The sequence below is a fragment of the Arachis hypogaea genome, chromosome 19, assembly GCF_003086295.3.
Source record: "Arachis hypogaea cultivar Tifrunner chromosome 19, arahy.Tifrunner.gnm2.J5K5, whole genome shotgun sequence".
Classification (NCBI taxonomy): domain Eukaryota; kingdom Viridiplantae; phylum Streptophyta; class Magnoliopsida; order Fabales; family Fabaceae; genus Arachis; species Arachis hypogaea.
The window spans coordinates 138,350,830-138,362,599 of NC_092054.1; the positions used below are offsets into that span (position 1 = coordinate 138,350,830).

An 11,770-nucleotide genomic window follows, 5' to 3' on the forward strand; every position below is an offset into this window, starting at 1 on the left:
GTATATATTTTTGAGTAAAACTCCTCCCCGGTCCCTAACCATTTACGAAATTGACCTGGCGCCCCCTCACCATTAGAAATTAACAACGCGGTCCTTAATCATTCTCTCCGTGTGACTAAAAGGACCCTCTTACCGGTATTTCCGGTTATTTTTTACCTGAAAACCGACAAGAGGGTCCTTTCGGTCACACGAGAGAATGGATAAGGATCGTGTTGTTATTTTCTAATGGTCAAGGGGCGCCAAGTCCTTTTCTAGATGGTTAGGGACTAAATATTTTAATAGTAGGGTTACACGTAGAGACTAAATATTCTTTTTAGATTTTTAAAAGTAATATATGTTTCATTCAAATGTTCGTGATATGACGAATTAATTTTAATTTAATTTTACGTATTTTAATTTTGTTTATTTAGTTACTAATTTAAATTTTATGTCAGAGAATTTAGAGTTTTCTTTATTTAACCTAAAGTTGAGTGAGTTTCTTCGATTTAATTTCCAAACGAACAAATTAGATTGAGGTATTTCTTTCTTGTTGCATCAAGAAATTGAATAAAAGATCAACTGATTCTCTTTGTATTCAATTACTTGATGCAATAAGAAAGAAATACCTCAATATAATTTGTTCACTGGTTTGGAAATTAAATCGAAGAAACTCACTCAACTTTAGGTTAAATAAAGAAAACTCTAAATCCTCTCACATAAAATTCAAATTAGTAACTAAATAAACAAAATTAAAATATGTGAAATTAAATTAAAATTAATTCTTCATATCACGAATATTTGGATGAAACAAATATCACTTCTAAAAATCTAAAAAGAATATTTAGTCTCTACGTGTAACCCTACTATTAAAATTATGGTTGATGAATTTAATTTCACTAATAAAAAAAGCAGTTTAATTTTTCTAGAAAAAAGGTGTATGAAATAATAATCTTGAGCTAACTTTTTTGTTTAGGTTCAACAATATAGAACATACATGTCATTCTTCAAACCCTAAATCCAAGACATAATAATGCTTAATTAACCCAAATAATTATCACTTTTGTGTTAAGTATCGTTGTTAATGATTTCGTGCTATCTATTAAGTTTGACGTTATTTGTTCTCCGTTCACATGTAAAATATGGCAGAATGCATTAGATGTAAAACTTAAAACAATGTTTTTTTTTAATTTATTTTCCAATTTTAAGTAAAATCCCTCCCCGGCCCCCTCACTATTAAAAAATAACAACACGGTCATTATCTATTATCTCTGTATGACCGAAAGGACCCTCTTAACCGGAAGTACCGGTAAGAGGGTCCTTTTGGTCACACAAAGAGAATGGTTAAGGACCGCGTTGTTAATTTCCAATGGTAAGGGGGCGCCAGGTCAATTTCGTAAATGGTTAGGGACCGGAGAGGGGTTTTACTCTATATTTTTTTGTGATTTTTTTAAAAGTATTATTGGTTGTTAACAAAAAAAATAATAAAAAAATATATACTTAATGAAAAATCACCAAATTTTAAAGATAATAATATCTCAATTTTATAATCATGCTTGCAAAAAATTGTATTAAAATATAATCTCTAATGCATTTTTTGAAAATATATATTTATTGTTGCGTATTTTTGTTGTGTTTTTAAATTATTTAAAGGCATTTTTGTCGATAGTAAAATTCGAATGCATTTTTGTGCATTTTTGTTAGCGTTTGAATAATTTTGGGGCGTTTTTGGTGATTAACCCTAAAAGAAATATGTCTTCATTGTTCATGCTATAATTCGGTTCGCTTTGGGAAAATTATTTTTACTGATCTAATTATACATTTTATTCTGTTTGATAAAGTTATTTTATGTTGTTTCATGTTTGTATAAAAGAATTCTATATAATATAGAACAATCTTTAACTTGACAAAATTCTACTAATCACTAGCATTTTTTACAAATTATTCAATGAAAGAAAACACAAAATAATGTGGAGTGTGTCTACAAAATGCTTAATGACTAAGGAAGAGTAGTGTGTCTAAACGGGAATATATACTTATATAGTAGCATCTTGTTCATTAATTCTGCTCAACAAAGATGCATCATATAATATATAGATCTAAGTTCCACAACATCCTAATCACATTCACATTATTGAGCTTCATGGTTCTAAAATCAAATGTATGTTTTCTTTTCTTTTCAAAAACTCAATACCCTTGTACATAAAATTTGTGCGCTCTAATTCCAGAACTAGCATTATTGTACATCAATTAGTGTGAATTTATTTCAATATCTGCTGTGTAGCATACATGGGATCTGGCCTGTTACATTTCTCCTGGAAGCATTGTATCACCAGGTAGATCACAAACAGCAATTCCCTGAAAACACACACCAACCAATATCATCACAAGTCATTATAGTGATCACATGTCATAGACACGTTTTATTTGTCATCCAATGATGGAAAAGTATGTGTCGATTCGCATTGTATACGGTAAATCTTTATGGTGTATGAGATAAAATGAGTACACAAATCGTTTCTGTCGAGATGCTTACCTCGCCGGTTAGGTGAGCCACACATCTCTTCTCAGCCAATAGTTCAGCTTCAGTCTGCAAAATATAATATATTCAACTCATAAAAATCACATGCTCAATGTTCCTCCCTATGTGAGTAACAATGTAACATTTAAACTGCATTTTAACTTATCAGTTTCACACTTGCCTTGGCTATTCGATTTCGGAGGTAGTCATCAAAGATTACATCCTTGACAAGTACATAATCACCATCTCCCTAAAGAACAGAATCTTGTTAGAAGAAGAGCAAAAACAACTTGAGAAATTGAGAACGAAGAACAGATTACAAGCACTTACGTTCGATCGGCATGGCATACTAAAAACAATACCTTCAGCTATTCCGTAAGGATTTCCATCAGTATATACCTGGTATTGAAAAAGAGAAAATTTCATTTTAACTGCAAATTCCTGCATATAATTTTATGCATCATGGAGAAACAAGGAGGTCATTAAACTAATAGTAACTTACACCAGTGGAAAACCAATCACCCTTGGGAGTAGGAGTGATTAAAGCTCGTATGGCATCAACGATTGAGACAGCAGTTGATGCAGCCGACGATCTTCCCCATTTCTGAATAAGCACACCACCTCTCTGCCAAACCAAACATATCCCTATCAGCTTTAGCTTGAAGAAATTATATCTTGTGTTCTACATAGTTAACTACAAATGTTAGTTACAAATTTTACCTTTTGAACCTTTTCAGTGAACTCTTCTTCCAACCATTTACGATCCTTAATCACATCTATGACGGGCATACCATCGATTTTGGCATTTAAGAAGTCGGGGACCTGTTAACAGTTTAACATCTCATCATAAAGCAGAATTGAAGATACTCAGTTCATGCACAACATTCCAATATATCCTTCAAATACCTGAGTAGTTGAGTGGTTGCCCCAGATTGTCACGTTTGACACTTTATCATAGAAAACACCTGCCTTGAGGGCCAGCTGCGCATTTATTTGAAACAATGCAAAAATATTAATTTCCCTGCTGTAAAGCATTTTTTGAAAAAATAAAAAATAAAAAAGCCCCTAATGTTTATAACTTTTGTTTACCTGACATTTAGCTCTGTTCTCATCTAAGCGAGTTAAGGCATGGAAATTTTTTGCAGGAATGTTAGGAGCATTTTTCATGCATATTAGTGCACTGCATTGGAAAGGATGGAAATCAGTAAAATCAAGCATAATATGCAACAACAATTTTATCAACGAAACAAAGGAGCTTACTTTGTATTGCAAGGGTTTCCCACAACTATAACTTTGACATTGCGAGATGCCACAGCATTTAGTGCCCTTCCCTGTTGAATACATGATAATCTTGGTATCTTGAACTATATTTTAGCATAAAGCAATGAATAAGGCCTAGATTTTCAACCATTTTTTACCTGTTCGGCGAAAATTTGCCCATTTATGTCTAACAAGTCAGCACGCTCCATTCCGGGACCTCGAGGCTTTGCACCTATTAGCAATGCCCATTCTGCATCTTGGAACACCTCATAAGGATCAATACCAATACTCACCTCTCTCAGCAGCGGAAACAAAGAATCCTCCAGTTCCATTGCAACACCTGCATTTTGAATTGGAACATTTAGATAGAAAAGGATCTATGATATACTATGTCAACAACATTAAGGAGAATTTTGTTTCAGCTTAAAGAATTTTTAAATTTAAGAATCAATAATAACCTTCAATCGGCTAGATGTTCGGTATTTCAGAGCTACAAAGAATATGTGCTACAAACTATTCCTACTTCCAATCCATAGCAAATATCAAGTTTCCTAAACATAGGAAGTGTACCTTCAAGAGCTTGTAATGATCTTTCCGATCCCAATAGTTTCAGCGCAATAGGTTGATCTGGACCAAAAACCTCCCCAGAAGCAAGCTGAGACAATAAAAATAAAAGCTCAGATTTCAGGGTGACTAAATTGCATGAACATTAAAGGTAACTGTTCTCTCATAAAATAAAGTTTCCACGTATATGCAAAGACAAAATCCTCCATTTGGACAGTTATAACATAAACAATTCCTAGAAACAAAACTCTCACTAAATCACCAATTTAGCTTTTTCGTGCTTGATTTATTTTCTATTTTCGGTAACAACAGAGAAAGAAGAATGCGGTGTCTCTAGCTAAAAGATGATTATATGAAGATTAGAAGAACAATATTCAAACGCAAAGGATGCACACTACAAATTATGGCAGTGAATAAATTCCTTAAGTGAATGTATAAAGGAAAGATTGTGGAGTCCAAAGAGACTCCACAACAAATTCAGTACAATGAACAAGATAGAAAAACATTTATGAGGCTATGATTCTAGTTTCCAATCACTTGAAAATCCTAAGCTGAGACTACTGACATATTGTCTCTCTAGATTAGGTCGGCTACATGAATCAGATGACGCCATAATGTTCTATCATAGATCATATCTGTGTTTAACCCATTCATATATAAATAATAATTAAATTCAGATAAGACATAGATAAGTCTGGAGTTACTGTGCTTAACCGACATGGCACGAATTCAAGTCCAAGATATTCACCTTGAAAAGTAGATGATTGGAAATCATTCCAGCAGCACCTGAGACTGCAATGTTAATTAATTTCTTCCAGGATTTTGTCTCTTCTTCCTGCCAACACATGCCAAATGTTTCAAGATATATTTAATTTAGATTAATAAATTTAACTGTAAGCATATAAAAGTCATTAAACTTTCACATGGACATAGGTTTATCCTCTCCCCTCCATCAAAGTACTCATAAGAAGACATGGCCTCAATCCAGTAGTAAGGTAAGTGTTTCAATTACATTGACCCTAAATGAGTGGACAGCAACCAAGAGAAGGCACTATTATATTCTTCTCATGTACTTATCCGGTGTTGGTGATCTGTGATCTCCAATTAGATCAAGAAAATTGAAGAGTTATCCATTTGAAGTGATAAGAGGAATACTAACTAAGTTAAAATTGTGGTATCGTACATCTGCTCCAAAATTACCAAACAAGCCTAACGGCAAAACTCATAAATCATGCAATGAGCCTACTAGAAACATGCACAAAACCTACAATTCGGATTCAAGAAAAAGATGAAAAATAGAACAAACAAAGCATATGTACGGAATAAAGAAGAAATGGGAAGGGGTTACTACTCACAGCCTTCAAATCATAGGTGAGGCAGAAAACTCCATAGCAATCAGATTTAGACTTTGGCTCTTGAATTTGCACAGCTGGAGCCTGCACCTGACTGAGAATTGAAAGAAAAGAAAAGAAAAAAGAAGAAATGGAAAATTCAGTTATACCCCAAAAGAAAAAAAAACGATCAAAGCTGAACACATGAAGAAAAACAGAACGATCAAAGTTGCTTACTTTTGTGTAACAGAACAAGAAATCCTTGCATGTTGTTGGGTCCTGTGAAGAGTTGGAAAATCACAGTGTTGGTGTTTGGGGACACTCCTTGATAGAAATGAGAGCTGGGAAGAGTGAAGATGAGCCTTTGTGAAAGCTGAGTTCAACTCTGCCACAGCCATAGCAGCAGAGGCAAAGGAAGAGAAACACAAGAATCCCAGAAGAAGAACGTGTTAAAGAAATAATCTTTCTGGTTCTGGGGCACAGAAAAAGCAAGAATTTTCAAATGGGTATGTATGTGTGTGGGGAAAAGAAAGAGATAATTTTCAGTTGTTGTTGCAAAGTGGAGGGAGAAAACCAGAAAGAGAAAGACGGTTAAAAGGGGTTTAAAGGATTGATTTGAAATACAAATATAAGGCTAAGGGAATGACACATGTCTAGCATCTCACTGTAAACACTATCCACAACAACAAACCCATTTGGATTAAGGAGACCACTCAAATAAAGACGTCTAAAACGTCTTTTTTTAAAGATGTTTTCATGTTGTGTTTTAATTGGTTTCTGTATAATTTATTTGGTGTTCCTCATCACATATTATTAAATTCCTCAAAAGATTTTCTTTCCAAAAACAATAAAAAATATTTAATTTGAACTAAAACAAAAAAGATAATAGATTAACTATTAGATTTTTTTTAAAAAATTATTTACATAAAAAAAATATATCACATTCATCAAAATATATATATATATATATATATATATATATATATATATATATATATATATATAAAACAAGCTCAAGCCTTTTAAAATTTTTATAAATTAAAAAATAATTAATTTATATTCGCACAATATATAAAATAATTATTATATTATTATTATATTATAGATTAAGATTCACTAATTTATTTTTTTTATTTTTAATATAAGCATTAGAAATAAATAAAATTTTTATAACTAAATGTAGTGTAACAAAATATATATAATATTAATTAGTTCTTAAAAAATTCTTAAAAAATAGTTTCTTTCGTTTTAGTAAAATAACTATTTATTAAAATAGACAAATTAATTATTTTTTCTCATATACAGTTTTTTTAAGACATAAAAATAATTAATTAGGACATTGGTTAAGATAATTAAAGTCACTATTTCATTAAATTTTTAATTTAAAGAAAAATTCTAGTTAATTTTGGTATAGAAATTTTGAATTTGAAAACATTGATAAAAATTATGTTGAATTTTGATTTATTTGATTCTCATTTAAATTAATCACTACATAAGTTAAAGTTCTGTTTTGAAATTATATTTGAGCTTTAATATGATTTTTAAAGTTTCAATTTACTTAGTTTGATTTTTTAACTTAGGTATCCGTGACTCATATTAGGGTTTTAAGTGTTTAGTTGAAAAAAAATAAGGTAAAAAAAATTTCAATTGTCATATCAAATAGTCGCTAGAATATATAATGTAGTAGTCGTTAGTCCATCTCAGCATGTCGTTAACGATTTTGTGAGACAGTGACAAAAATAAGATTAGGAACCAATGTGAGTCATAACTATTAAATTGGGAGACTAAATTGAGTAAATCGAAATTTTTGAAATTAGATTGAAACATAGTTGTTAGAACCGAACCATCGAACTGGTCAAGCTACTAGTTCACTGGTTTATTGGTTCAACCAATAAATCACTAGTTGAACCGATAAAATCGATCTCAAGTAAATATAAAATATAAAATAGTTAAAAACTTAAAATTAAAATTTGAAATACATATCTTCACTAACATTTTATGAAGAATCAAGTCTCAACTTCTAAAAATAACTAATATAAAAAAAATCATAAAATTTTAATACTACAATAGTATCTTATTTTGACACAATAAAAAAATAATTAATTCACAAAGCCTATCATCTAACTATAATATCAGTAGATTTTAACACTAACACCAAAACAAATAACTTTAATCACAATACTAGCAATAAAATAGATCAAGTAAATTAATAAATTTTTAGTAAAATTTATATTTATATTAATAATGGTATATAATTAAAATATAATTAATTTTAAAAATAAAAAAAAATAAAAATTAAATTAAATTAGATATTTATGTATACTATATAATTAGTATTTGTCAAATATAATGCTTAAAAGTGCAATGGCTAAGTGGCAAGTAGAGGTTGTTTTCGTTCCAGAGTTCTTGGTTCGAGACCTTGTGGAGACATTTTAAAATTTTTTTCAAGCAAACCAGTTTGGTTAGACCGGTTTGCATCGGTTTTTATCGGTTCACACCGATTTTATTCCTTAAACGGTCCAAAGAGTAAACCTAGTCCAGTTCCGATTCTAGTATGGTTCACTAATTTTTCGGTCGAATCAGCCAATCCAGTTCGATTTTTACAACTATAGATTGAGATACGAACATCATTTCAAAAACCAATAAGTATTATAAGATGATCGGATTAGATCGAATCGGATCCACACTCTAATCAGATAGAAGTAAACATGTTTTAAAAAGTAAGCAAAAAAAATTATTCACTTTTTTTATAAAAATAAAAATTTTTAATATTTTTTATTTTATGGATATATTTGATATCTGATCCAAACATAAAAAGTGCAAATATCGAATTTGATCTAATGAGTTTAGTGTGGATTGGATCGAAATTTCAGCCATATCCCATCTGTAAACACCCCTAGCAATAATAACTAAAAAATTATAATGATTATATTTTTAACTAAGAGAAAGTGCCAAAAAAAAAAGTACTAAATACAAGAATATTTAATCAAATATTAAAAGAAAATTTTACTTTAAAACAGTTAGACTTTTTTTGCTCATATATATATATATATATATATATATATATATATATATATATATATATAATGTAATAATAATAATAATATGATAATTGTTTTATATATCACACAAATATAAACGTTTTTTTCTATAATCTTAAGAAAGGTTTTGTAAATCCCTAACCTTGTTATCGATTTTTGTAGTGTTAGCCCTCATATTATCAATTTGATTTTCATATATAATTCGGATGATAAATTATTTGGTGACGTGCTTCCTTTTCTACTGTGATATACATACTTGTTTATTCTTATTATTATTATTATGTACATTAAAAAAGAACAGGCCAAATTATTGCCATAACATAATAGAAGTATGGAAGTTTATCATTCTTCTCTAATGGAGAAAACAAAATTCTTTTCAATAGTTTATTTAACGTTTAGTAGAATAAAAATAAATTTTATTAGAATAAATTTTAGTACGAGTTTAATATTTTTATTCATCATAAAATATTTATAGAATTACTCGTAGATAAATTTTGGAAAAAAGAAAAAAAACCATGATTTTTAATTTTATTTTTAAATAAACTTTATTTTTAATTTTAAAATAAATTTTATTTTTTAATAATATTAATTTTTTATCTAATATATTTATTTAATTATTTTTTAATTATATATAATTAAAAATAAACGGTGTTTTCATGGTTTAAAATAATTATATATGATTAAAATAATTTTCATGGTGTTTACCGTATATAATTATTTATAGAATTACCGTATATAATGAATGTGATATATTTTTTATGTAAATAATCTTTTAAAAAAATCTAATAGTTAATCTATTACCTTTTTTGTTTTAGTCCAAATTAAATATTTTTTATTGTTTTTGGAAAGAAAATCTTTTGAGGAATTTAATAATATGTGATGAGAAACACCGAATAAATTATACAGAAACCAATTAAAACACAATATAGAAACATCTTTAAAAAAAGACATTTTAAGCGTCTTTATGTGAGTGGCCTCCTTGGATTAAAGGGTCTCTCTTTCTTTTATTATTATTATGATCAATTATTGGATAGATAGACTTATGTGGAAAATAAAATAGGCTTATGCGTTAATTTTGCAATTTATTCAGATTGATTAAATTAGATATGATATCTTGGTGGTACATACAACATAGTTTTGCCAGTAAGAATATATGCTCTTTTGTGTAATAATGTATGGACTTGGACCAGTAGCTCTATGGACAGCTATATTTATTTACAAAGCCATAATAATAATAATAATAATAATAATAATAGTTTCTCATCCAAATGTATGTGTTTCCACTTTCCACTTACAAAGGAAGTATTTTAATGGCTATCAAAAGAGTTACTAATATAATACGATGGTCTGCCTTATACATCGAAAGATAGGATAACATAAGAAAAAAATGGAGACACGAGTATTTAAAAAGATTAAATTATTTTTTTACGTACCTTCTCCAACAAAATATTATTCTGGTGATTTGTTAATGATAACAACGGTATCAAAACTAATGTTCTGAAAATTGGACGATTTGACTGCAATTGAAAATTTGAACTATTTTTAGTTTAATTTAACAAATAAAATTGTCATTTCAAAAATTATTTTAGAATCTTTGAACAGGTTGATAATTTTTTAGAATTGCTGAATCGACTAAGAATCGATCAGTCCAATTGTCGAACCGAATTGAGACTTAACTAATTTTTTAAATAAAAAAATACAAAAAGACAATAAATTTAGTATACAATGTGTACAATAGGACTAAAAAGAAAATAAAATCATATGATAATTAATTTAATTAATTTTAAATAATTTTGCAATTTGAATTTTAAAAAAATAAAGATTTACAAATGGTGTAGTTAGGTATACAGTTCTGTTCTACTCTCGTCCATTCTCTCCCCATCACTCCGGTCTATCGTCGCCAGGAACCCAGCTGTCGCTGCCCAAAACACCAGCCAACGCCGCCCAGCTCCCTGCCGACGACGCCCAACCTTTCCGCATTCCGCTTGCGAGCCGGGAGATCGCGCCGCAACAGCCCTGGGCGTCCTCGTTACTGCTGCCCACCCGCCGCCGGCCATGCAGGCCCACCGTAGGCCATCGCCTCCTGTCGCACCGTTCAAGACGCATGTTATTCCCGTGCTATATATCCACATATCCACAATCAATGAATATACAGGATCAATGGTGGAGATGGCAAAAATTTTGTTGGTTCATGGCTTTGGTTGCTATTATGGTTATTTTAATTATTAATTGGATGGTTATTTTCGATTTAGTTTAAGTATATACAATTAACAAATATTGGATGGTCATTTCACTAGATAGTTGTTTGATGACGATCCCGCGACGGTGACGGAGGAGGGGGCTACATGGGTGGCTGCCGGGTGGGGAGGAAGAGTGATTTGAGAGTGAAAACTGTTTTTAATTTAGGATTTTGATAGTTATTTCTGAAATAACTGAACGTGAATTTTTTTATTTAGAGTAATTTGTGGAGTGGTTTTCATTTTTTACTCCTATTGGGCTAAATAACCAACCCATTGTACACATTGTCAAGATTTCTCATTATCCTCCTAGCGGAGTTGTTAGGAAAAGTATAGGTAAACAATGAGAATACTAAATAATGTGAACAATGGATATGTCGAATGTTCAATTCACTAAGTGTGCGGATGATTATCTTAATGTTAGAGTTTAGGAGGTAATTTGGAAGTGGAATGTTGTTTTTACTTTATTAGGTCAATTCTAGAGCCCATTATTCATATTGTTCACAAAAATCATTGTCTACCTAACAAAATCAATTTCAATAAATAACATCATTTTTGGTTTTTTATAAATAAAAAACGAAAAATTGAAAAATCACACATAATCACGCTTTCTCTCCTCGGTCTCACCTTACTTTCAGAGTAGGAATGTTTAAATTTAAACCGATCCAAATTAAATTATTCATCCAATCTAATCCAAATGAAAAAGTGATTAAAACGGTACTAATTTAGATTTAATTAGAATCTATTTTTAGAAAAGTACATGAATTGAATCGAATTTCGGATCTATCTCTCAAAATATAACGTCTAACGTAATCTTTTCTTTTATTATAATTTCTTATA

At 29.9% G+C, this 11,770-nt stretch overlaps 1 protein-coding gene across 1 annotated transcript; it reads right to left on the minus strand.

Annotated features, from left to right (window-relative positions):
• Positions 1-1,991: 1,991 nt before the first annotated feature.
• LOC112776877 (malate dehydrogenase [NADP], chloroplastic) lies at positions 1,992-6,379 on the minus strand. The gene is made up of 14 exons (XM_025821152.2): positions 5,890-6,379; positions 5,677-5,767; positions 5,070-5,156; positions 4,328-4,412; positions 3,916-4,097; positions 3,758-3,828; positions 3,587-3,677; positions 3,404-3,478; positions 3,218-3,319; positions 3,000-3,122; positions 2,828-2,896; positions 2,679-2,747; positions 2,513-2,566; positions 1,992-2,334 (listed from the first exon to the last, which is right to left on the minus strand). The coding sequence occupies exons 1-14, from the start codon at positions 6,048-6,050 to the stop codon at positions 2,281-2,283; spliced, it is 1,314 nt and encodes a 437-aa protein (XP_025676937.1). The 5' UTR covers positions 6,051-6,379; the 3' UTR covers positions 1,992-2,280.
• Positions 6,380-11,770: the final 5,391 nt, after the last annotated feature.

What these genes read in the sequence shown, in the direction of transcription:
- LOC112776877 (XM_025821152.2), bottom strand. Translation starts at nt 6,050, where the DNA reads ATGGCTGTGGCAGAGTTGAACTCAGCTTTCACAAAGGCTCATCTTCAC. An exon ending in TCACTGAAAAGGTTCAAAAG is followed by an intron (nt 3,123 to 3,217) that starts GTAAAATTTGTA and finishes TTGGTTTGGCAG; the next exon opens with AGAGGTGGTGTGCTTATTCA. An exon ending in TCCGAAATCGAATAGCCAAG is followed by an intron (nt 2,567 to 2,678) that starts GCAAGTGTGAAA and finishes TATATTTTGCAG; the next exon opens with ACTGAAGCTGAACTATTGGC.